General features: G+C 40.6%; 2 protein-coding genes and 2 non-coding genes across 4 annotated transcripts; 1 reads left to right on the forward strand and 3 right to left on the reverse strand.

The window, feature by feature from the left end:
- The first annotated feature begins 2,419 nt into the window (after positions 1–2,419).
- Trnaf-gaa (transfer RNA phenylalanine (anticodon GAA)) lies at positions 2,420–2,492 on the forward strand. The gene has a single exon. It is a non-coding gene; the product is annotated as a tRNA-Phe (tRNA).
- Positions 2,493–2,743: 251 nt separating this feature from the next.
- LOC134214584 (L-seryl-tRNA(Sec) kinase-like) lies at positions 2,744–3,656 on the reverse strand. Its single transcript, XM_062693924.1, has one exon. The coding sequence runs from the start codon at positions 3,654–3,656 to the stop codon at positions 2,751–2,753; it is 906 nt and encodes a 301-aa protein (XP_062549908.1). The 3' UTR covers positions 2,744–2,750.
- Positions 3,631–4,312, reverse strand: LOC134214585 (mitochondrial import inner membrane translocase subunit Tim10B-like). Its single transcript, XM_062693925.1, has 2 exons — positions 4,158–4,312; positions 3,631–4,081 (listed from the first exon to the last, which is right to left on the reverse strand). The coding sequence occupies exons 1-2, from the start codon at positions 4,176–4,178 to the stop codon at positions 3,713–3,715; spliced, it is 390 nt and encodes a 129-aa protein (XP_062549909.1). The 5' UTR covers positions 4,179–4,312; the 3' UTR covers positions 3,631–3,712.
- An 18,175-nt stretch (positions 4,313–22,487) lies between these two features.
- On the reverse strand, positions 22,488–22,560 carry Trnaf-gaa (transfer RNA phenylalanine (anticodon GAA)). The gene has a single exon. It is a non-coding gene; the product is annotated as a tRNA-Phe (tRNA).
- Between the last annotated feature and the right edge of the window lie 4,326 nt (positions 22,561–26,886).

A 26,886-nucleotide genomic window follows, 5' to 3' on the forward strand; every position in this document is an offset into this window, starting at 1 on the left:
CTGTTAGCAGTCTGAATATGGATTTCAAAAGAAAAACATCACTAGTCCAAATTATTGTCCAATCTACGAAGTACACCGTAACTATGCTATGTTATATCGATTCTCGCATTTTACACATAATAGTAGGAACAGCGTCTCATATCGAATGGCCGAATAGCTGGTAGAGGAGGCATTGCATGAGTTTAGTAGCGTTTTCACATAAGAGCGTCAGTTAACGATAACGTTCAACAGATATCAGACATTTTTTATCCCTAAATCTTGCAGGTCCCTTTATCGTCAGATTTTTTAATGTACTAGCAGTATGTACCCGGCCTTGCTCGGAGTTCCCAGTTTGATTCGCAGTTTTTTTTCACAATCGGAAAATGAATAAACCAATTGGTCAACAGGATAACTGTGTTTTTTTATTGATACTTCATCATTTTTAAAAGCAGGCAGATTTTATGTGAAAACATTGACTGATTTTGAAAAAGGGGGTTTAAACTCAAACTCGTCTTATTCCGGATAAACGTCTATTTCTAAAGAAGGAAAAACAACCACCGGTGTTTTATTCCGGGCAAACGTCTATTTTTAAAGAAGGGATCACATTCACCATCCAGAAGGATACACATTAATCAATGCTTTTCACTGGGCAAACCATGATTTCGATGAAGAGTTGAGTTAATCGATAACTAAACAATACCACTCCCCCACGACCTCCCCTTTTCCATCCTTAACCCACTATCGTCGTCTTCTTTATATGAAGAATGTGTGTTCCAAATTTGGCTGAAATCGGCTAAGACCAGAAGTTACACTGAGGTTATTGAGAGCTTAACAAAACCAGTCTCTCCACAACCTGCTTGTTTTCTAAATACCATCCCTAACCCCGATCTTCGTCTTCTCGAGAAAAAGAATGTGTGTTCCAAATTTGGTTGAAATCGGCCAATGGGTACAGCAGTTACACTGAGTTGATCGATAACTGAACAATACTCCTTCCCACACACCCTCCCTCTTTTCTAAAGAGCATTCCCAAAACTTCTATCGTCGTCTCATTAATTTGAAAAATGTGTGTTCCAAATTTGGCTGAAATCGGCTAAGAGGCTCAGAAGTTATGCTGGAATATACACACATGCATACAAACATTGAGTTATATAAAATATAACCATATATCACCGCCATCGGGGGTGACAATGGGTCATCGCTCTCACCGGCAGCCTGGAGGTCGGATAGCAAAATCGTTCAAAAAGGTCTTCTATATTTTAGTCTTCTTGCCCTTAGATACATTGAATCCATTCTACAATCATTCTAAGTAGTTGAAACAGTGACCCATTCTCACCCCCATTTGACCCATTGTCACCTTGGCCCTTCTACCTTTTCAATAAACATCTTTCAAAATAGAGAATATGTATACCAAATCAGGTTGGAATTGGTCTTGGAGGTTGGGAGTTACGCTGAATTGCTCGTTTTCTAAAGATAACCCCTTCCCCTTACTCTCCTTCTTTCCCCAATGACCATTCCACCCCTTTGTCTTCTTCTCCTTAGGATAGAGAATGGGTGTACCAAATTTGGTTGAAATCGGTACAGGGTTTAGAAGTTACAATGAATTGCCCGTTTTCTGAACAATACCCCACCCTCCAGACCCCTCCCCCTTTCCCAATTTACCATCCCATATGATCGTCTCCTCGTAGTGATCGTAGTGAATATGTGTATCTCCTCGTAGTGAATATGTGTACAAATTTTCAGGATTTTCAGTTTTCAGTCACATGAAAATGTTGATAATTTCAAATCATTGCCAACGTTGATGAAGATCCAAACCCCCGGATCGAAACGTTGGCAATGATTTGAAATTATCAACATTTTTATGTGACTGAAAGCTGAAAATCCTGAAAATTATGTGTACAAAATTTGGTTGAAATCGGTCCTGGGGTTGGATGTTGCACTTAATTGCTCGATTTCCAAAGACAACGCCTCCTTCATACCCTCCCTTTTCCAATGACCCTCCCACCCTCTTTGTTAACTTTTCCTTAAGATAGAGAATGTGTGTACCAAATTTTGTTAAAATCGGTACAGGGGTTCATAATGTACTTTGAATTGCCCGTTTTCTGAACAAAACCCCTCCCCCTTTTCCCAAAACCGTCTCCTCGTTGTGAATATGTGTACAAAATTTGGTTGAAATCGGTCCTGGGAGTTGAAAGTTACACAGAATTGTTCGTTTTCTGAACAAAACCCCTCCCACCACCCCTCCCCCTTTTCTACATGACCATCCCACCCCTTTGTTAACTTCCCCTGAGGATAGAGAATGTCTGTACCAAATTTGGTTGAAATCGGCCAAGTGGTTCAGAAGTAGTTAGCGAACATACATACATAGATTGGTTTTTATATATATAGATAGGATTTCATCTTCATACCTACTTCATCAATGCTCAACATGAATAAAATATGTGCCGAAATAGCTCAGTTGGGAGAGCGTTAGACTGAAGATCTAAAGGTCCCCGGTTCAATCCCGGGTTTCGGCAGAGTACTTTTTATGACTACACTAGGAAAATTGTCAATCTTATTTTAAAAGCATTTTATAACATACATAGGAAAATAAATCTTTACCTGAATAGAGTGGAGGCAAGGTGGGTGAGTTAAATAAAAATGTCACCTAGATTTTGTTTCCCGGTAAAATCAGGTGCATTTTCGTTGTGAGATAAGTTGGATTGTTCTAATAATAAGAATTATGGATTAATAAAGGGAAAGAAATTTAATTTATATATATGTTTTTTACGCATTTATTCAAACAATAGTCGCATCTGTTCGCTAGTAGCAGATTGTGGATCAATGACAATTGACCCCATTTTCAAATCATCCAGAATCGCCTTTCTTCGATTCACGAGTTGTTCCGATAATCGTTTCAAATCTTCACTGTCTATGTTAGATTTACGGTTTTTCATTATATCGCTTATGGTCTTTCTCAACAGTAAATCTACCTTATGGAGAGTTGATTGCTCCACAGGTTGTCTCTCATTAGCTGGTTCCTTTGAAGCTTCGGGAGCGTTGGCGCATTGCACGATTGTGTGTTCAATCTCTGGAAAATAATCAAAATTCACTTTTCCATCCAGTTCCATTGTGTTCCTTTCCCATTTGTAGAAATGTTCATTTGGTTTTTCCAGTTTGCTCCTCATTCGTAACATAATTTCATCTGAAATGGGATTCGCCCTTTTGTTGTTTCTTACCTTCGCCTCCAAGAAAGGAACGTTGAAAAATAATTGGAGAAATCCTGTTTGATATTTTCGAGCCAAACCTAAAACTTCGTAACGCATGCTTCTGTAGTACATGTTGTCATCTACGAGAATGCCGTATATTTTACCCCTCGGCTGTGCGCTTAAATCTATTGAAATATTTTCATTAAATTTACGAATTAAATCTTCATTTGCTGATTCAAGCTTATTTTGATCATGCAGCTTGATTCCTTCGATAAGTGCTCCTAGTGATTCCAAAAGCTGTTGCCTTTTCGCTTTGAAACGACCTGTGTCCAAATCGATTTTATCTTCTAGTTTTATAAATTTATCGAAACAAACATGAATAACATTGACTAGTGAGCATTGTTTAGATGAAATGCTCCTGAATCTTTCACAAAAGGTGGTTTTTCCCGCACCAGGAACTCCGATGAGAACTACTAAACAAACTTTATTCATGACCAAATCAACTCCTAATATAAATTCTAAAAGCCTGTGATCTAATATCTTAACTTCTAATCCTTTAAAGTTTCCACTTTCCCACTGTCCGCTGCTGCGGTGGTAGCTGGCTCAGTCACACTAGTCTGTATTGCTGATACACTGGCAGCTTCCGGTGCCGCCAGGGTCGCCGACTCTTGCTGTTTCTGCGCTTCCAACACTTTTGCCTGCTGGGCCTCAAATTCCACCATCCGTCGCTGGTTGATTTCGCTCTGAGCTCCAACGTACACCTGCATCAGCCGCTGGTTCACGCTGGAGAACTTTCCGACGCAGTTGTCCGTGCAGCGGATTTCGTCGCTGCTCAATTCCCGACCGAACAGGTTGTCCACGCAGGACTTGAAGCACAGTTCCGTCACTTGGTTGTAGAGGGTGAGGAAATCTTTCAGCTGATGTAGGCGGAAAAGCGTTTAAACGGATTATTACCTCGATTGATTAAATGGCGTTTCAGGCCTTTATTCTTACATTTCTTAGTTCAAAATCCATGGCTTCACAGAATTTTCACTTGAATTGAAGTATGTATGAATTTTAGCTGGTTCGAGAGTTATTCAACAGATTCGAGTGCGGGTTCGGAGTTTGTTGGATTTTATTTACAATCACTGTGATCTGACAGTTCTTCAGCGCACGTGCTGCACGCTAAGCTAACACTACCCAGATTGTTCATACTGTCGTCAATGCAATGGGTAAACATTTTCTACTCATTTTTAAATTTTCCATAGACATAACTAGGGGGCTAAACGCTAAAGTGGCTAAGTAGCTGTAGTTCTTCCAATTTTTTTTACAACTTTTAGTGATCAAGAAAAGGTGAATTGGTAAAAATTCATTGTTAATAAGTTCAAATACCAAACATTCCAAATTTGGAATAGACCACCGATAAGGGCCTGCTCAAATATTACGTAACGCGGAAAACGTTGTTTTTTAGAACCTCCCACACCCTCGTAACAATCCGTAACAATTTTCGGAACCATCCCCACTCCTATGCTACCACCCGAACCACCCCCACCCCTAAATATTGTTTACGTGGATACGTTAAAAAAAATGTTTTCATAATCGATCGTGAATTTCGAATTTTAATTTTGTACATATTTTCTAGCTTATTTAACATGTCCCAAGCACTGCCGATGAGATGGCTGAACGTCATTTACTCCACAATTGGGCAACCAAAAAGCTTCAAGGATCAATCTATTAATCTACACTATTGGAGCTCGGACAAATTGGAAGTATTAAACAAACAATTGAATGCTGTAAAAAATAACCGGACCTTTGGTTTCTCCAATCTAATCTAATCTCATACAGTCACTCTCAAAATTGAGCGTACACCATGGATTAGATGAATATATTCGAAAATTCTAAAGGAAATTTAATTGTTGGCTCGGTTGTTTTTAATGCATTTCAATAATCATCCCTTCCTTCAATGTATGCGTACATAAAATGGTTGAAATTTTTTCTCTAAAGTTCATTTATTTGAAAATAATCTCAAAATACGCCTATTAGATGTGACAAAATTGAGCGCACAGCAAATTTTTTTCTATAAAATTTCTTATTATAAACACGATTCATGTATTTTAATATTATTTTTTCATGATTATATTTATAATAATAAACATCCGCTACTTAAACATTTAATGTTTTGAAATAAAACCATGTTTTAATCAAAATGGCGAACAAGTAAGATGTATAAACAATGCTATTTATCAATTCAATGCTGCTGGGCAAAATCGATGCTTTAAGATATGGATTTCACCGGCCTCGTGTCTTATATATGATAGATAATCGAAATCGAGCGAGACATACGATAAATTTGGGAAAATTCAGTCGGTAAATGATGAAAACAGATGTAAACATACAGAGAAAACGACAAATGTTGGGAATGGCATATTTCAAATTAAGTATAACTTTATTTAAAAGTCGATGTATAGGTAGCTTATAAGCTCAGGACACTCATTAATAATAATATTAATAAAAGAGAATCACACGGATACATTATAAGATGTCATTTTATATTTGAAGGCTCAGTCACCGTAGGAACAAATTTGGTTGAATCATTTAAATTCATCAAGATATCATTAAATAAGCTGCCGAACTCTTAAAAAAGTTTATTTTTACTCGCCACATGGAAATCATCCAATTGTATCACTTATGGCAACAGATCGTGGAGTTTAATCCAAATTTGATTATGAAATTACAATTTTAAGCTATCTTTCAAATATTCAATCAGAAGTGCTCTACGGGGTTGAAAATCTGTTTTTATGTTCGGTACCTTAACATGCACCTTGTACTTTTAGAATTTGACTGTGAATGATTGGATTCAATAATATTACTCTTAATGATAGACCTGAGACAATAATCGAGCTTTAAAACAAATTTAAGTTAAAGACATACTAAATTTGAATTATGTCATTCCTAACATTTGTCGTTTTCTCTGTATGTTTACATCTGTTTTCATCATTTACCGACTGAATTTTCCCAAATTTATCGTATGTCTCGCTCGATTTCGATTATCTATCATATCACTATAGGATTTCGGGCGGTCATTAATCGAAAATGTCATGTCTTCCGAATTATTTTAAAATATTTTCTCTCCATTGTCAATACTCTAATTAAGAGAAATTCTGAATTTGAAGTCTCTAGGTGCACTAGTTCCAAAGATATAAGGTGGCAAAGTCAGAAATGGGTAAAAAGTTAGCAAATTTTCTGAAAAAATATTTTATTTTCAACTATTTATTGAAATATTTTTAAATGTTTTTTCTTCAATGTTAATACATCATTACAAAGGTTATTGTATAAGCTTTTAAATGGTGTGCAAAACTAATGGTTACACTGTGAAAAAAATTGAAAAAATGCGGAAGCAATATTTTTCCAAAACGACGCTATTTTCAACTTTGATAGTGAAGAACTTTTTTTCCTCAGGAATCCCCGGGTTCTTTTATGATACACATCAAGGACAAAGCTTCGACTAAAATGTCCTGAAAGAATTTCTTGCCAGTATTTGCAATTAACAGAGTTAAGTCACTCTGATTTTTTTCATTTGTTTTTTACCGTGTTTTGCCTCTCTCGTACTCCAAGGTTAATGCTCATTCCAAAAACGAATGTTTGATAGAAGGCCCGGAGACCCCTAGTGGTATATATCAACTAACTCAGCGCGAAGAATTGAGGTGATGTCTGTATGTGTGTGCATGCGCGTCTGTATGTATGTGCGCAAAAGAACGCAATCGCCATTTAGACACTTATTTGTGTCCGATTTTCTCGCAACAAGTTTCATTCGACGGGAAATCTAGTCCCATCGTTTCCTATTGAAAATGGGTCAGACTGAACTATGCGCTCAAAGGGTATGGTCAAAATACATTTATTGGTAATAACTTCGACTTTATTTATAACCATTTGAGCTCATTTAATTAACTTTTCAAAGGAGTAAATGAATAAAACCCCAATGCAATGCAGCACAACGGTAACGGAAGGATTTAACAGTTCGCTCATATATTTCCTGTCAAATTTTACTGTTTCCGTCGCCATTCCGCTGAAATGCGTTTGGGGCTTGAGTGGTTTGAGTCATTCTCTAAACCTAATTTTCTGAGCTATTCATTAGCTACTGATGGAGAACTAAATATGAGATTTCATAATATGTAAATATTTATAAATCTCCTGGAATCAATAATTCCCGACATGTTTATTGCAAAAGTAAAGACGAACAATATCTTAGTTAGAACGGAGCGTATGAAATTCCTGCTAGTGTTCATGAATGTCTGGCTAATGGTAGGGAAATATTTATTCACTCATCTACACTTTGAGGTTCACTGGCTGAACAACCAGCGGAAAGTCAATATAAACAGTTGAAGAAATTTAGAACTCATAATGCAAGAAAATGATCAAGAGAGGCAAATGTTGACATTTTCCTTCGTGCCTTACATGAATCAGATCCATTTTAAGCTCGATTTGGATAACGAGGAGACGTTGGAAAAAAATTTTTCACTTAGTTATTCTTATGCCATGCGTAATTTTGTAATATTTGAAGATTTTCAAAAGTTCTTTATCTTCTAATACTTTAGATGAATTTATCTCATCTTCCATCGTTGATGGAATTGAAGAAAATATCATTGAAGACTTAAACCTTGACACAGAAAAAGAATGATGCTGTATATAACTTGTAGAAATCATGAAAACAAATCAAAAGTAATTCAAATAGTGTTGTTATTTAAATTAAAAGAATTTTGCTTTTCGGAAGAATGGAGCATTCTTACATTCCACAATGAATGTCCACATTTTTTGAGAATATATTAATCTCATTTTTGAATAACTTGTACACGTAAAAATGTCATGGGATTGCGATTTCTAATTTGCTAATACCCTTTTTCAAAAGTTATTTTCAATTCTGATTATTTGATTAACATTTAATGCTTTATGATCCTTCAGATCCTAGTACTTTGTCAAACAAATTGTTCTAAATACAAATTGTGAGGCATGAGAGTGAGAACAAAAAATATCACGGAATGTCATGAAATTAATGTCATTTAACATGATCGCCGCCATAATGTCCATAAATTGCTGAACTTAGTTTTGTACAGCCCCTTCCTTCTCCTTAAGAAAACGCACGAAATTTCAACTTCCCAAATAGGTTTGCTTTGTCACGTTAATCGAACCTATGAAAAAATAATTACGTAATTCATAGACGATCCCCAAAGGGGGGTTGGAAATTGTATATTCATGCTATTTCGACCATACACAGCTAAAACTAAGTGGAAAATCACTTTAAAAGTCCAATTTTATTTTTGACCGCTCGCTTGTATGGGGATCCCCCATAGTGCATATATAAGATACGATGCCGGTGAAACATACAAATTAAAGCATCTATTTTACCCAGCAGCATTGAATTGTTAAATAGCAATGTTCTTACCTCTCACTTGTTCGCCATTTTGACCAAAACATGGTTTAATTTCAAAACATTGAATATTTAAGTAGCGGATGTTTATTATTATAAATATAATCATGAAAAAACAATATTAAAATACATTAATCGTGTTTATAATAAGAAATTTGATAGAAAAAAATTGCTGTGCTGTGCTTTTGTCACATCTAATAGGCGTATTTTAAGATTATTTTCAAATAAATGAACTTTAGAGAAAAAATTTCAACAATTTCAACATACATTGAAGGAAGGGATGAATATTGAAATGCAATAAAAACAACCGAGCCAAGCATTTAATTTCCTTTGAAATTTTTGAATGTGGTCAACTAATCCATACTGTACGCTCAATTTTGAGAGTGACTGTACATGCGTAGCCAATACTTGAAAGCATCCTGGAAAATGACGGTTTCTGAATTCCGTTATTTTTCTTTTCATATGGCCAGGCCAACTACGCAGTATGTACCGCCAGTGGTGCAATTTATCAACAATGCCTGTTGAGTGTGATTCTTTTGTTTTGTATTTTTCTCTGCTCCTCTTTGCCTATGACGGTGCCTTTCAGTCAGAACGACAAAGCAGGAGTAGCTAAGCAAACTCGGTTTGCCAACAACGGGCTGAAGCTGATGATCATTCGGCACAAATTTCCTGTCATTGTCTTTCAAGTGATAGTATTCACCCATGCATTTATATAGGGCCGTCGCATTCACACAGCAGCGAGTGAACTGAATAGACTGTCAGTGCGGGCTACGTGTGCAATGAGAAGAGAGGTCTTTTGTTTACTTTATCTTTGATTGTTGCTGCTAACCATTTTCAGTTTTCACTGCTAGGAAGTGAGTGTGAAGAGGGAATGGTATCAATATCCAACAAATTTCAGTCACTGAGATTGAGAATTCGCATCACTGTGTACCGCAGAGATGGCTCCTAGATATTGAGCGACTTCAGGAATACCTAAAGTCACTCAATAGCTTGGAATCGAGGGGAAAGGAAGAAAGCGTGGTCCTCCCGTACCAAACGCTTCCAATAATATATATACCTAATATATGATAAAAATCGTGTACGTGTTTTTTGTATGATGTATATGAGCGTGTATGTGTGTATATGAGTGTGTATGTGTGTTTATATGTCTACACTGATAGACAAAAGTATTCGTCATGTTTTATAGAGCTACTATGAAAACATGACGAACACTCATGTCCATCAGTATATGTATGTATTTGTGTATATGTATGTGTGTATAATGTGAATGTGTGTGTGCGTTTGTGTGAGTGCGTGCGTGTTAAATTTACGGATCATCAAAACCTTACCTCTCCTCAATAAATCTGACGCTGAACATGTTTGAGCATTTACATAGCCTTGATCGCAATATTAGCAAGGGCATTGCCCTTGATAACAATCGATCAGCCCTTGCAAGCACAAACATGCGCACGTCTTCCGGATCTGCAGCACTTTTTTGTACACTACACATTTGTTTCGACCGCGGTCACTGCACTGGTTCTATTGTTCTACTTTTAGGCGAATCACCGCACAAAAGTAGAGCGCAAAAACCAACCGCACTGGAAGACGGTCGAAACGAGACTCCCCGGACCTTTGGTTTCTCTCATAAAAAAGGCTTCAATGAGCAGTTTTAGACCAATTAGGAACAAGGCGGTCATTCTTATACTTGAATGACCGTTTTCAACAATGAACTTGGAAGAAATGGTCAGATTTTTAATGTTACACTTTATTTAAAAATGCTTCAACCAACTGCGTAAAGCAAACAATAAGGTTTTGCATGTTAGTTAACAGTCATTTCAGACTTATATATAGTTAAACAGACTTTGATTACACGTTTTTTTTTTTTCTGAGACTACAAAAATATATATCAACAAAAACTTAAGTAGCATTTGAAACGTTAATTAGAACGTTAAGTGGAATTTGTTTGAAGAGTCAAAACATCTCCCACTGATACGTTTTAGCATCTGCAACATTATTTAAAATGTTTTTTTTTTCAAATTACGTATTTTATTACTCAGGGGCTTTCCATATACCACGTGAACAGGTTTTGCTCAGTTTTCGATACCCATCTTCCCCAGCGTGGACAATTGCTCATATAAAATTTCAAACACAAGAACACAACGAACGTATCCCCATTACCGATATACGACTCGAGACTCTCCATTACCAACCCAAAAAGAGGCTTTTTGTGCCCACCTCGCTTGAAGCCGTTAAGTTACTACCAAGGTTTCTATTGTCTGATTTTCTCAAAATTGCACGCGGCGAACCCTTCATGAAAGGTACCGCCGCGCTTTCTGCACCCAGCCCGGTGGCATCCCTATCTCACACAATAGGTTTGTTTTGCAGCCAACATTGCGCGACCGTATCCCACTGACAGTTCTGTATCCTAATGAGAATCAAATGTGATGTTTGTAAACAAAACACATACTATCATGAATTTTACACTGAGATGTTTGCTGCAAAAACATGGCGTCGTGCCACCCACCTGTCTGCACCCCGTTTACTTGATTCTTATGGGAGAACAGCATTGCGGTGTATCGTTTGCCGCGGCCGTACCTTTAGACAGTCATTCGACTCTGTGAAGTTTTGTGCAAGTACCCATTTGGGAACATTACAAACGCCGCGCAGTGTATCATATCCAGAAAATCTGACAATACTGATCTTCTTCTGGGTTTAGGGAATCACTGAGGACTATGCAAAGAGATTTTCACAAATCGCCTATCCAGCTTTCCACGCTCGGTAATGGCGGCTTGTCGGTGTGAAAAAATCAATCGGTCACTGTAGCATTTGACACTAGCTGGAGGAAAACTCGCCGGTGAAAAGGCCTTTTTTCCCTTCCCCTCTCCCAGGAACGCCAATGAGCTAGTGTCAAATGCTAAAGTGACCGATTGATTTTTTCACACCGACAAGCCGCCATTACCGAGCGTGGAAAGCTGGATTACGGACTCTATGTCATCTGGTGTTGAGGAGCTTTCCAGGTAAATATCCTTCTAAATATTCTAGAATAGAAATAATAATTACTGCGGAGAATAAAAATAGATTTACCGAGATTTGGAATTATTCATTAACGAGAGAATGAAAATCGATGACAGATAGAAAAATAAAATTAAGTTCAAGGCTACTAGGATTAAATATGTACACAGTATCTGTCATGATTGAATCATCCCTCATCAAGATTATAGCTAGCGTAAAAAGCTGGATAGTAATCCTAAACCGATTTTCTCGCAACAAGTTTCTTTCGACAGGGAGCAAAGCTTAATAATTGATTATTGTCACTATTATAATGATCGACCATTACGTTGAAAAGTTATGAAGAAAATCGAAAATAGTGCATCGAACCATATAAGGTTGGTGTCTTGGCTAAATGCGAGAAAGGCAATTTCACTACTCGGTGGATTAAGTTGGGCTTTTATTTCCATTTTTTTGTTAATTTGTAATCCTATTACGTATAGGAACTGCTCCGTTTTCTATCTTACTAAACAAATATTCATATAAGGTACCCCGGGGCAAGTGAGACCTAAAAAACGCTAGTTCAGCAAAATCGCTAATTTAGAAAACAGGGTATTTCACGACATTAACCACGGATACATCATTATATGCTTCCGTTGTTGAACGTAGACGTGTTGTAAGCCTTATTCAGTTACAAAAATATTGGTAGTGACATAAATATGTTTACCTATGCGACCCACTTACCCCTTCAAACGGGGCAAGTGGGACCTATTCTGCTCTATACTGTCGAACGAAGCTAATTTGAAGAATGTAGATATAATGTTCATGTAATTTCTGAGTCGTAGTATTTCAGATCATGGATGGAGTTTTATTGCTTGTCAGACAAGACAACAGCCAGTTTACTGTTTAATTGTCTGTTGTCTGGTTTTACATTAGCTCACTTTCTAACCAAATGTGCTAGATGGAAGAGATAAGCAAATCTTTGTTCACTTTCCGAATGAATGTTTCTGTTTAACATAAATTATTACATAAATTAGAACTTCAAAAGGAAAGTTTTTATTCAGGCGGTGTTGTAAATTTGTAATAGAACGAAATGGCCAATTTATGCCTTAAGCACTTTATTTATCTGAAAATCTGTTAATCTGATGCGAAGTTTAATAATAGATTGTTTGCACTGTAAACGGAAAAAATTGCATAGTTATAACCATGTCTCTTTTCCATGAGGGAGATAATTTTCAGAAAGTTAAATACACATTTGGTTAATCTTGACAATTTTTGGTAAAAACATTTGGTAAATCTCTTTGGTACTTCTTAACAACTAAACCAACGATATCAAGTGCATTTGATTCAGATCCATATGATATATGAGTTTCGACGTTATTTTTCACTTAACAACAGTCTAAAAACAGTTGAAATGGGTCTATCGAAAATGTTGTTCACATATGTCCAACTTGCCCCATGTATGTTAAAAATCAAGGGAAAGTGCAAATTGCAGATTTTGGCTTGATTCAAAACTTTTAAATAGTTTTTGATGTCACACAATTATTTAATTGCTCAAAATATTCACTTTCCACATCAATGATGAATTTAGAGTAGTTTAAAGTCATGATTAAACAATACCATTAGTATGGTGCCGCAAATGGTTTTGATTTCAATTTTTTTTTTGTGTCAGGTGAATTCGTTGATAATTCTGCTTCATCTTTCTAGAACATTGTTAACATTAAAAACGTTCATCGATTGATCGGCAGCCATAGTACACACTTACCCCGTATTTTCACTTGCCCCGGGGTACCTTATTCAACTCATTGCGAAACAAAGAAATACAGCACCAATTTCGTCGCTTCTTTTTGCTAACATGCACTGCTGAAAAAAAAATCACAAAAATGAGAAACGAATCCAATTCCTCTTTATTGTATTGTTTTCCATGGGATGAATATCGGAGCTATGAGATAAAGTCCAGGAGCAGAAAGACCCTACTGTTGAGGTCGACATACATACCTGCAAAGTTACAATAATTTATCTAATACATTACTACACGATTCGCGTCCACATCTATCCATACTCGGTTGCGTCCAGGCTCGCAAAATCGTTGTGAAGCTGGTCCGCCCATCTAGTGCGATGTGCTTTCCGCTGTACCTGTCGGATCGGAAGCAAAAATCATCATTCTTGCAACATGCCCTGCTCATCGTATCCTTACAGCTTTTGACAACTTCTGGATAAATGGGTTCACCGTACAGAGCTGGGGTAGCTCGTGGTTCATCCTTCGTCGCCACTTACCGTTCTTTTTAAAACCGTCACAGATGATCCTCCGATACCATCTTTATCAGCTGCATTATTGTTCTTTAGCTCTTGGATGGCATTCCTTACTCCTCTCGAGGGGGCCTGGTTGGTTTTCAGACGGCCGTCGGTACCGAACATTGTTGACGACGGATAATTTTTGGTCGGGGTGTAACCATCACCAGATAGTGTACAGAGTCGATGTTAGCACCATGATAGGATCTGACGTTGATAATGTGGAGAAGTGCCGTCCGTTAATCAGAACGTCGTCGATTTGTGATTCTGTCTGCAGTAGTGATCTACAGGTGTTCCGATACGGAAGGCTGTGCTGGAAGTAGGTGCTACAAATTCCCATATTTTGGAGGGGGCAAAATCAATTAGCCGTATGCCGTTTGCGTTTGTCAGCCGGTGGACTTTCCAAGGACGGTCTAAACTTCTCTTACCCAATACCTGAGCGTTTAAATCTCCTATGATGATTTTGACGCATATCATTAATCAGTATGAAAGCTGTTCTCAGATCTCTGATATGATGGATTTTCTCTAAACGTTCGCACCGACTCCACGGTCCTGGGCGTGTATGCGTGTGCTCCCAATGAAGTTGAGAGATTTACAGCTCTACGAGACGAGCTTCCATTCGTTAGTCTTTATATATAGACATGAGGACGTTTCTAATGAAGGGCTTTCGTTTTTGAGTATATTGTTTTTCAAAGATGGTATCTGGGAAAAACTAGAAATTTTCACTAGAGTTTTCCGGGAAAGCAGATTTGAAAAAAATTAGGTTCTTTCGTCCGAGCTTGTTGCTCAACTAAATCGGTCACAGTGTTAAAATAAACTCACAACTAACTTATGCACGACCCAAATCAAATACGAGTTTAAACCTATCAGACAGACTCATTGTGCCAGAAAATATGGAGATGCTGTAAGTACAAATATGGTATAACTTTATCGTCTTATGAGTTTTTGTTTGTTTTTCATTCCTTTTGTTTCTTTTTCTCGTTCCAGAGAGCGAGAAATGGCGCTTAAACCTAGGCCTACATGTGCACTGATGTGCATAAGTATTCGTCATGTTTTAATAGTAATCTATTTGAATTTATGCGAATACTTCTGCCCGTCTGTGTATAAGCCTGGACACTAGACTAAAAACTGTGTCCCATCCCAAGACGTCGAGAACTTAAGGAGTGTACATTAATCTTCTTAGCAAAGTCACTCCCAACGATTCGTCAATCATATCTGCCCCTGAATGTGAAACGGTTGGTACGGCTGTCCCCGTTTCTTCCTTTCGTAGATTCAAAACTCTTCGTTGATCATGTTATTTATTTCTAAATAATCTGATTGCCGGGAAGTTATGGATTGTCTCCCAAATTCAAGCCTGCACGGTGGGCCTGGCCGTTTTAATACTTGTGTCATATTTATGATATGCTGCAAATATTAATGCTGACAAGAAAATGCTCGGGAACACAACCGACATTTCCAGGATGCTTTTCAATACTGGCTGTGCATGTGCTAAGACAAGACAAGACAAGACGAGCTTCCATTCGTTAGTCTTTTTTCGTCGCTGTGTTATTTGTTCCGCTCCGTATTTTCTTGTTGATTGTTTTTCAGGCTATAGCTTGCAGGGCCTGACACAAACCCCCAAATTTCCAGAGGACCAATCCTCCTAAATTTTCGTTGGATCATGGTACACAGTTTTGCTTAGTGTCCCTCGCTGGCTCTCGGATGATGATCAGCCGTCCCTAACATGCGGAAACATGGGGCACAGAAGCTATAGTGTGCCGTACGTGCTTGGCAAATAGGCGCTCGCTGGGTTGGGATTAAGCTAGAGAAGAATTCTATTGGAGCATATATCAGATCTTACTCCATGGGCTTACGCAGCGTTTCTCGATGAGCCTACGCCGATTGGACGATTCTTTGTCACTGGACTCAATCTTGGGCCAATCGCTTCCAGTTGCCCTGAAACGTTCAGCGGTCTCAGGTCATCTTCAACTGCAAAAAGCCATCGTGTGCGTGGCCAACGAGCTACGAAATGGTGAATTGACATCTAGGAAGAAGCGTCCCACATATCTCTAGTCTTCACAAGTTCAAATTTTGCACTTCCACGGGTCGGCCAATAACAATGGACCGCCCGTTAAGGGTTGCGTACTTATAGCTTGCAGTGTAGAATAGGCACTGTAACAGTTTTTTCACTGCTGACATCGCAGCTTGAGGGGGAAACCTGTTGGCTTGCCTGTAGGATGTGGTGAGGTTTGACTGTAAGCCCTGTTAAAGTTCTATACTTCTTTTTCAGTGGCTCTACATTCCAACTAGAACTTGACCTGCTTTTAAACTTAGTATTCTATTAGCAGTTAAACAGTTGGTAATTGAAAGCTTTCATATGCCTGGCATTGCCTGAGTATGTATCTTGTGTGGCAAGTACAATGGATAAACTTATGCCCAGAGTGTCGAGAAAGTTTCCAACCTGAAAAAATCCTAGACCGGACCAAGAATTGAACTCGCCATCAGTGTTAGTAAAAACTCCAATTCTCAAATCTCATCCACGATTCAAATCAAGCGCGAGGCAAACCTCACCCGACTCATGGCCCAGAGAATCGTCGATGATTCGACTCGCGATTTGCATCATTGTGTGTTTTTTGCGTGTTCTTCTTTATTAAATTAATCGGAATAACTTTCTTTTCCTGGAACAATGGATAAAAAATCCATACGTAAACATATAATACGCTTCGATTGGGTTTTGACACTTTTTGGAGCGAAATCAATTTTCGGCGAATGAGCGAAACGATGCGATTCTGCATGAAAAACTCATGCGCGATGCTCTCCATGCAGAATCGCAAGCGAGTCAGCTCGTGCATGAGTCTTCGGTAAATGAGATTTGAGCTTGATTCTACCAACACTGCTCGCCATCTCCAGATTGGCAATCCTACGCCTTTGCTTACAAGGCTACTAGAGACCCCTAAACTAAAATAATTGCTGCGTAAAACCGTAAGCAGGCCCTTCCAAAACGACAATATACCTTTCAGAGTGCACTAACCCAGTCCTAGTGTAAGGAGCGGCTGATCTAAGATGACGAAAACCCGGTTTGTGAGTGTCTGTTATCGCCAGAGAGGCTCGATATTCTGGGACCGAGTGAAATCTGTTGGGAGAACACAAACCTTCGGGACAGGAATTATTATTTTCTACTATTCGAGAAGACAACGCTCGCTGGCACCGAGGAGTTGGTTTCCTATTTAGTGCCAGGGACAGGCAGCGCTCATCAAGTGGACTGAATTATTGAGAGAATATATCAGTATATAGTACAATCGATCGGGACCAGCTATGGCAGCTAATGCACGAAAACGGATTTCCGGATAAACTGATACGGTTGATCAAGGCGACGATGGATCGGGTGATGTGCGTAGTTCGAGTTTCAGGGGCATTCTCGAGTCCCTTCGAAACCCGTAGAGGGTTACGGCAAGGCGATGGTCTTTCGTGTCTGCTATTCAACATCGCTTTGGAGGAGTAATACGAAGGGCAGGGATTGACACGAGTGGTACGATTTTCACGAAGTCCGTCCAGTTATTTGGTTTCGCCGACGACATTGATATCATGGCACGTAACTTTGAGAGGATGGAGGAAGCCTACATCAGACTGAAAAGCGAAGCTAAACGGATTGGACTAGTCATCAACACGTCGAAGACGAAGTACATGATAGGAAGAGGCTCAAGAGAGGTCAATGTGAGCCACCCACCACGAGTTTCTATCGGTGGTGACGAAATCGAGGTGGTTGAAGAATTCGTGTACTTGGGCTCACTGGTGACCGCCGATAACGATACCAGCAGAGAAATTCGGAGACGCATAGTGGCTGGAAATCGTACGTACTTTGACTCCGCAAGACGCTTCGATCGAATAGAGTTCGCCGTCGTACCAAACTGACTATCTACAAAACGCTTATAAGACCGGTAGTTCTCTACGGACACGAGACCTGGACGATGCTCGTGGAGGACCAACGCGCACTGGGAGTCTTCGAAAGGAAAGTGTTGCGTACCATCTATGGTGGGTTGCAGATGGCGGACGGTACGTGGAGGAGGCGAATGAACCACGAGTTGCATCAGCTGTTGGGAGAACCATCCATCGTTCACACCGCGAAAATCGGAAGACTGCGGTGGGCCGGGCACGTAGCCAGAATGTCGGACAGTAATCCGGTAAAAATGGTTCTCGACAACGATCCGACGGGAACAAGAAGGCGAGGTGCACAGCGGGCAAGGTGGATCGATCAGGTGGAGGACGACTTGCGGACCCTCCGCAGACTGCGTGGTTGGCGAAGTGCAGCCATGAACCGAGCTGAATGGAGAAGTCTTTTATGTGCAGCACAGGCCACTCCGGCCTTAGTCTGATGATAAATAAAAAAAAATATCAGTATATAATTATTGCCAGATTCAGATCACGGCTTAGGAATTTCACGATACTCAAATGTTGAGCGTCGATCGATGCTCCAAATTACAGAATACAGAGAATTTTACAGTGGAATTAAGTTTCGAAGGGTGACATGGGTAACTTCAATGTAATGATCAGCTCTGACGACACGGACTATAAGTGTGTCATGAGACGTCATGGACTTCAAGAAATGAGCAGAAACGATGAGATGTTTGCAGAATTCTATGACGAAATCGAAATGACGATTGGGGGAACGTTTATTTTTACTTATGGGCCAGTGCGCAGTCTTCTGATGGACATACTGAAAATCAAAACGATCACAACTTCAATAGCCGACAACTTCAATAGTCGACTCTGACCACTATCTGGTGATGGTTAAACTGCGCCCAAAACTATCCGTCATCAACAATGTTCGGTACCGACGACCGCCGCGGTACGATCTAGAGCGACTGAAGCAACCTGATGTCGCCACTGCATACGCGCAGCATCTCGAGGCAGCGTTGCCGGAAGAGGGTGAGCTCGATGGGGCCCCTCTTGAAGACTGCTGGAATATAGTTAAAGCAGCCATTAACGACGCAGTGGAGAACAACGTCGGGTATGTGGGACGAAGTCGACGGAACGATTGGTTCAACGAAGAGTGCAGACAGATTCTGGAGTAGAAGGACGCAGCGCGGGCGGTCGCGCTGCAGCAAGGTACCCGGCAGAACGTGGAACGTTATAGACGGAAGCGGAGACAGCAGACTCGCCTTTTTCAGGAGAAGAAACGCCGCCTGGAAGAAGCGGAGTGCGAGGAGATGGAACAGCTGTGCCGTTCTCAAGAAACACGCAAGTTCTACCAGCAGCACAACGCATCCCGCAAAGGCTTCGTGCCGCGAGCAGGAATGTGCCGGGGATAAGGATGGGAGCATCTTGACGGACGAACGTGTGGTGATCGAAAGGTGGAAGCAGCACTACGAGGAACATTTGAATGGCGCTGAGAGTACAGGCAGTGAAAGTCAAGGCAGCGTAGAGGATTACTACGTCAGTTCAGCGGACGATGGAAGCCAACCAGCCCCCACCTTGAGGGAAGTTAAAGATGCCATCCAACAGCTAAAGACCAATAAAGCAGCTGGTCATCAAGATGGGTCCGGAAAAGCTAGCCACTTGCCTACAGAAATTGATAGTCAGAATCTGGGAAACTGAACAGCTACCGGAGGAATGGAAGGAAGGGGTTATATGCCCCACCTACAAGAAAGGCGACAAGCTGGAGTGTGAGAACTTTCGAGCGATCACCATCCTTAATGCCGCCTACAAAGTGATATCCCAGATCATCTTCCGTCGTCTGTCACCATTAGTGAATGAGTTCGTGGGAAGTTATCAAGCCGGCTTCGTTGACGGCCGCTCGACAACGGACCAGATCTTTACTGTCCGGCAAATCCTTCAAAAATGCCGTGAATACCAGGTCCCAACGCATCATCTGTTCGTTGATTTTAAGGCGGCATACGACAGTATAGACCGCGTAGAGCTATGGCAAATTATGGACGAGAACAGCTTCCCTGGGAAGCTTACCAGACTGATCAAAGCAACGGTGGATGGTGTGCAAAACTGTGTGAAGATTTCGGGCGAACACTCCAGTTCGTTCGAATCGCGCCGGGGACTAAGACAAGGTGATGGACTTTCGTGCCTGTTGTTCAACATTGCGCTAGAGGGTGTCATGTGGAGAGCCGGGTGTAACAGCCGGGGTATGATTTTCAACAGATCCAGTCAATTTATTTGTTTCGCGGATGACATGGACATTGTCGGCCGAACATTTGCAAAGGTGGCAGAACTGTACACCCGCCTGAAACGTGAAGCAGCAAAAGTTGGATTGGTGGTGAATGCGTCAAAAACAAAGTACATGCTTGTGGGCAGAACCGAGCGCAACAGGGCCCGCCTGGGAAGCAGTGTTACGATAGACGGGGATACCTTCGAGGTGGTCGAGGAATTCGTCTACCTCGGATCCTTGCTAACGGCTGATAACAATGTCTGTCGTGAAATACGAAGGCGCATCATCTGTGGAAGTCGTGCCTACTACGGGCTCCAGAAGAAACTGCGGTCAAAAAAGATTCGCCACCGCACCAAATGTGTCATGTACAAGACGGTAATAAGACCGGTAGTCCTCTATGGACATGAAACATGGACAATGCTCGAGGAGGACTTGCAAGCACTCGGAGTATTCGAGAGACGGGTGCTTAGGACCATCTTTGGCGGTGTGCAAGAAGACGGTGTGTGGCGGCGAAGAATGAACCATGAGCTCGCCCAGCTCTACGGCGAACCCAGTATTTAGAAGGTAGCTAAAGCCGGAAGGGTACGATGGGCAGGGCATGTTGCAAGAATGCCGGACAGCAACTTTGCAAAGATGGTGTTCGCTTCCGATCCAGCAGGGACGAGACGACGTGGAGCGCAGTGAGCGAGATGGGCAGACCAGGTGCAGAACGACTTGGCGAGCGTGGGGCGTATCCGAGGATGGAGAGATGCGGCCTCGAACCGTGTATTGTGGCGTCAAATTGTTGATTCAATGTTATCTGTTTAGATGTAGACTAAATAAATGAAATGAGAAAAGAAAATGTTTGGTTAGGTTTTATTTTGTTTGTTTAGTTTTATACTTGAGCAGGGAACTTCGAAATGTCTTCACGGTAAATAAAAATCTCCGTATGTCGGCTATATTATAAACTCAACAATCAACTTTTTAAAACGTTACGATGCTACGAAAACTGAAACTACGATGCTACAAAATCTGAAAAATTTTGAATCTGCGGAGAGTTTTCAAGGCAACGGCTTTGTGGCTTTCTGTATATTTTTTTCAATACTACGTACATATTGATTTACGCCAACTGATTTAACTAGCAATCGAGTTTGAGTATCGAATGGATCATATATCAATATCATGATACTTTTATGTCCAGGGAAGTCGAGGGAAGTCGAGACAATTTCCAAGCCGAAAACTACCTAGATCGGCACCGGGAATCGAACCCAGCCATCCTCAGCATGGTCTTGCTTTGTAGACACTCATCTTACCGCAAATTTCACAACAAATGTACTTGCCAAATAAAATTGAACAAACCATATGTCTTTTTTAAGGTCCATTCTATGAAATACAAACTATATTCTCAAAGTGTGGAGCCGAAATTCAGTACGAAAGTACGTATTTTCAGCGAAATTCAAATTTCTATGAAAATACGTATTTTTGTGAATTAAAATCCGTTTATCTCAAAAACTGTACGTGTTTCAGTAAATCTGAATTCAGCGTAAAAAAATGTATTGAGTAAATTTAAAATGGTTGAAGGGAGCGAAAAAAAGTTCAAGTTTGTTGGATAGTGAAATCTTTTTTCAACAAACAATTCTCGGTAATCTATATGGTAAAACGACCTATTATGGAGGGGTTAAGCACCGTGTCAAAACAGAATTGATTACAAAAATTCTTCAAAAATTACCTGTTGGTCGATTTCCACATTGTAGTAGTTGAATAGGATGCTCGTTAACTATAGTTTCGTAAATATTACGTCAATTGTGCTGTACTTATGTTGTTTTGTTTTTATCACAATAAAAACAAACTACCGCAGTAATATGACGCAGTTGCCTATCGTTGCGATATTTTTTGAAGGTCAGTCCTATTGTTGCGGTATTGCATGTAATTATTATGGGGAGCGATACCGCAACAATAGGACCTTAGCACTACCGCAATAATAGGCTCAAAGGATTCAAATTTTTAACGAAAAATGTTGATTTTTCATCATTTTGAACGGAATTTTGTCAAACAAAAGCTGTGATAGTCGTTAATCCGAAGAGTTTTAGCGTACCCACAATGGTTTTCAATGGTATTATATCCACAATGGACTACTTTAACACTACCGCAACATTAGGGCATACCACAACGATAGGACGTTTTACCCTATACATTAAAAAATAATTTCTGTCTGTCTGAACCTTATAGACTCCGAAACTACTGAACCGATCGGCGTGAAAATTTGTATGCAGAGGTTTTTGGAGCCGGGGAAGGTTCTTAAGGTTCGAGACTCCTCCCCTAAGGGGGGCTACCATACAAATGAAACATCAATTTTTTCATAACTTGAGAATTAATTAGATAAAAAATCAATTTTAGGCGAAACAAAGTTCGTCGGGTCTGCTGGTAATTAAATAATTGTTGATTTTTCCTATGGTCATTTTAAGATTTGTGTGCATTAGATTTCCAACGTATAGAAACTGGTATAGAAATTATTAGTGGGGTGGGACTAAAAAAAGCATGACTGTGCCGAAACCCGGGATTGAACCGGGGACCTTTAGATCTTCAGTCTAACGCTCTCCCAACTGAGCTATTTCGGCGCTATGCGCTAAGAAGACACACCTCCCATGCTAACGTTGCATCGCTTATCGTCAATCGCGTTCATCAGCATGAATAGCGAGACTGAGGTACCGGCATGTCTCAGCTGAATCTCCCCTCTAGTTATCAGTTGAATAACGAACGAGCAAAAAAAACGATACTCCACATGTAGCAAACTATAAATCTACAAACTTGATCTACCCAATTGGCCGTGTCCATTCAGGGAAGCGCGAATATCTTGATTGCTTTTTATGTTTGTTTTGCTTAGTTTTTTTTCATATGAAAACAGGGACCTAATTGCGGAATATATGTAATTCCACTACTAGTGATCGTGATGGACATTCGTCAGTCTAGTCACAATGCGAACGGGTGAAGACGGGGATGATCGGACAACTTCCTCCTCTCATACAGCTTGTAAATAGTAGCGAGATGTACGCGAAAGAGCCATTGAGAATCAATCAAATTAAAATATCTTCTGTCAGTCGTTATGGGTGGTTATGGGCTAGTTGAGGGTAGTGTCTGCTTCACGAGCTAGATCGAGTGGATGTGTTATTTTTTATTATTTTCAAGTTGTTTTCAACTCAAACCACGTGCGTGTGCCGGTCGGCTGGTGTGTATGTACGAGTTACACATAAAACATCATTTCCATATACATACGCATAGTTTGATTCAACGGACTCGGCACATTTATTGTTGTTTTTATTCCCTCTCATCGCAATGGTAATGATATGGATGGTGGCCCTTTAAATTTACGTTATGTACGAAACGGATTCAAGGTCAAATTTTTGCCTTTTTTTCTCGAATCGCCTGTTGCATTGTGACGTTTTACTCATGAGTCCAAGTAAATATCGGATTGAATGAAAGGAGAATCGATTTAATTTATTTGAGTGTTTTTGTAATAGTGAAATGATTATCTTTTGGTAATTAAGAACGTAGTACCCTTATTTGGGATTAGACAATTGATAATGGGATAGATAAGTTTGATTATAATAAGATAAAAACAAAATATGCTTCATGGTAGGACATTGCTTCCCCACGGAATATCCGGCCATCGACGGATGGATTATTGTGATCACCGGGTGGTCCCCTGTAAGATCCGGAACATCCGCAAAAAAGGTTAATTTGAAAATTTTATCGTAGATTTTTATAGGGACAGGACACAGGGATTTATTTTTAGAAACAGTTCTTGTCGAACCCTGAGTATGAAATTTATGTTGTGACCCATGTTGTGGCTACCGGGTGGTCCTCTGGAAGAACATCAGAAATGTAAATTGAACGATTGGTGCAGTTGCTGAGTTAGAAGAAGGTCGATCCGTCAATACAAGGAGTCTGCATCTCTGGTGACAACGGCCAACAAGTGCGTTCATGTTTGGCATTGACGGTTTGGCGATAGAGATTTTGATGCCATCATGAAGCTCACGAATCTGGCCCAAGGAGTGCACGTTCCAGAAAGTGTCCGACTCCAAGAGGTCGGCAGTGATGGACCTCGTTCATACCGATATCTGTGGACCGATGCGGACGAAAACCATTGGAGGGCGGAGATATTTCTTGACGTATCTAAAGTGGAACGGGATTGTTGGCCAGTTCACTGCTCTGTATACTCCGCAGCAAAACGGAGTGGCCGAGCGCAAAAATCGGTACTTGGTGGAAATGGCCCGTTGTATGCTGATTGACGCCAACATGGATAATCGATTCTGCGGAGAGGCGGTGGTTACAGCCAACTACCTTCAAAATCGACTGCCTTCTAATCTCCGGTACACCGTATGAACGATGGTTTGGTAAGAAACCCAAGCTGGGGCATGTACAATAGACTGGCCCAGCTTAGTATGGGGAGAAAAAAATGTTGTCGAATTCCACGGGGCACCTCCCAGAATTGTGTCTTAAGGTGAGAAAATCATTCTGTCAAAATTTCAGCTCAATCACTTGTTGCATAAGCTGGCGCAATTGATTTGAAGTTTGTATGGGAATTTCAGTCAAAATGTATAGGAAAATACACCTCCGTCACTTATTCGATCTGGAAATTGGTTCTGATTGCTCGATTGACCTCAGAATTGCAAAAACGGCAGTTGGTATGCTACAGAAAAATTTCACAGTACATTGTATGATGATTAAATGAACTTTTATATAGTTTTCGACTGATTTATTGTGTCGCCAGCACTAAATTGTATTCCGACTTCCGACGTTTTACTTCCGAACTTACTTCCGACATCATGAACGTCAGAACAAAATTTGAATTTGCTACCAAAACATTGAAATGGAAGAGCGTTCGAAAGTGTGGAAATCGACTTCCGAACCTCAATTTGGTGCCAGCGACGTTGTCAGCGACAAAACAAGCTCGATTTTGTGACAGATAACACCGTGCAGTGCTGCATATTTGTTTTATTTTTCCGTGTGAATCTCGTCGGAAGTAGGCCTTGCTGCCAGTTCATCAGCGTCATATAAACAGTTTTGGTCTAAATGCACAATATTAGGAGCTAAATTGTGTATTTTTGAAATTATTGGTCGAATCGCATCAGCCGAAACCTGTATAAAAGTTCATTTAATCATCATACAATGTTCTGTGGAATTGTTCTGTAGCATACCAACTGCCGTTTTTGCAATTCTGAGGTCAATCGAACAATCAGAACCAATTTCCAGATCGAATAAGTGACGGAGGTGTATTTTCCTATACATTTTGGCTGAAATCCCCATACAAACTTCAAATCAAATGCGCCAGCTTATGCAACAAGCGATTGAGCTGAAATTTTCAGAGATTGATTTTCTCACCCAAAGACACAATCCTGGGGGGTGCCCCGTGGAATTAGACAACTTTTTGTTTCCTGGGCCAGTCTAATGTACAACGATTCGGAGTGGATGTATTCTGCCATGTGCCTAACAAAAAGCGCGCAAAGCTGGACAGCAAAGCAGTAAAGCTCAAGTTCGTTGAATACAGTGATGTTTCGAAAGCGTATCGTTTGCTGGATTCAAGAAGCGGAAAAATAGTCGTGAGTCGCGATGTCAAGTTCCTGGATACCTGCCAACCATTAGACGAAGCTAAAATAGAAGAGTTGGTGATTCCTTCAAGCATTTCTCCAGCGAACATTGAAGTGCATGATAAATCCATCGAACCGAAGTCGGGCTGCGAAATGGTGAGTTGACATCCGGGAAGGGGCGCCTAACATAGCTCTGGTCCTCACAAGCTCCAATACTCACGCTTCCACGGAGCTTCCGATGACAATGGGCCGCCAGCTAAGGGTTTATAGTAGTATATTTATGTTGTTATTAAGTTATTCCCAATCTTGAGTAGGCCTTGACTTTAGTAGACTTGGACAAATGGACTAACCGAGGACATTCTCCAATAAACGTTCAAATAGAGAACACGTCTTATGTTTTACTAAAGGGTTGCGTACTTAGCTGGTAGTGCAGCCTGGGCACTGTTGTCCTTCTGACATCAGCTAGAGTGAGAGGGTGCGTCCTGTGGGGTCTGCCTAGGATGTGGTGGGGTTCGACAGTGGGCTCTGTTGAACTTCTATAAAAAGCTGCATGTGTCCCCAAGCAGGCCCTATCAAAGCGACCGTGTGCCATTCAAAGCGCACTAGCCTAGACTAGGCTGTCTAGTCATGGTGTCGGGTAGGATATTAAACCAATTTGACCCGTCTGACCGAGCGACTGTACTCCAAGCAGGTGTGGGCCCAACAGCGTCTGTTCTGGCATCCAGCGGCTGAGTGTGAAATGCTATTCCCCGGAAGCTATACCTAAGATGGCAGCCCCATCCCGGTGGATAGGGAACCTTGGGCCAACAACCTACTGTTCCCGAAACATCAATTTGTTCGAGAATCCGATAATGAAAGAATACGGACTGATTTTACGGCGACGACTCTTAGCGCGAAACAACGGACACGAATAGGAACATGGAACGTTTTAACCCTAGCCCAGCAGGATAAATTGGCACAACTTGCCAATGAGGCACGCCGCATGAAGCTTGAGATCCTGGGACTGAGTGAAGTCAGTTGGCCAAACTTTGGAGAACACAGAACGTCGTTGGGACAAGTTCTGCTATACTCTGGTTTACGAAGTGAACACGCTCCCCGGCATCGCGGAGTTGGCTTCCTACTAAGCGTTCAGGCACACTCTGCGCTCATGAAGTGAGAACCTATAAGTGAAAAGATAATCGTTGCCAGATTTAGAACACGGGTCCGAAACCTTACTATAATCCAATGTTATGCGCCAACCGATGCTGTCGACCTGCAAGACAAAGATAACTTCTACAGTCAACTCAATGCCGTCGTAGATAGAATTCCGAAGGGTGATATCAAGATCTGTTTGGGCGACTTCAATGCGAAGATCGG

This window comes from Armigeres subalbatus, chromosome 2, assembly GCF_024139115.2.
Source record: "Armigeres subalbatus isolate Guangzhou_Male chromosome 2, GZ_Asu_2, whole genome shotgun sequence".
NCBI lineage: Eukaryota > Metazoa > Arthropoda > Insecta > Diptera > Culicidae > Armigeres > Armigeres subalbatus.

Bases quoted from the DNA above. Each gene is read 5' to 3' on its own strand.
- LOC134214584 (XM_062693924.1), bottom strand. From the start codon at position 3,656: ATGAATAAAGTTTGTTTAGTAGTTCTCATCGGAGTTCCTGGTGCGGGA.
- LOC134214585 (XM_062693925.1), bottom strand. From the start codon at position 4,178: ATGGATTTTGAACTAAGAAAT. The intron at 4,082-4,157 runs GTAAGAATAAAG...CGCCTACATCAG, and splicing joins TGGATTTTGAACTAAGAAAT to CTGAAAGATTTCCTCACCCT.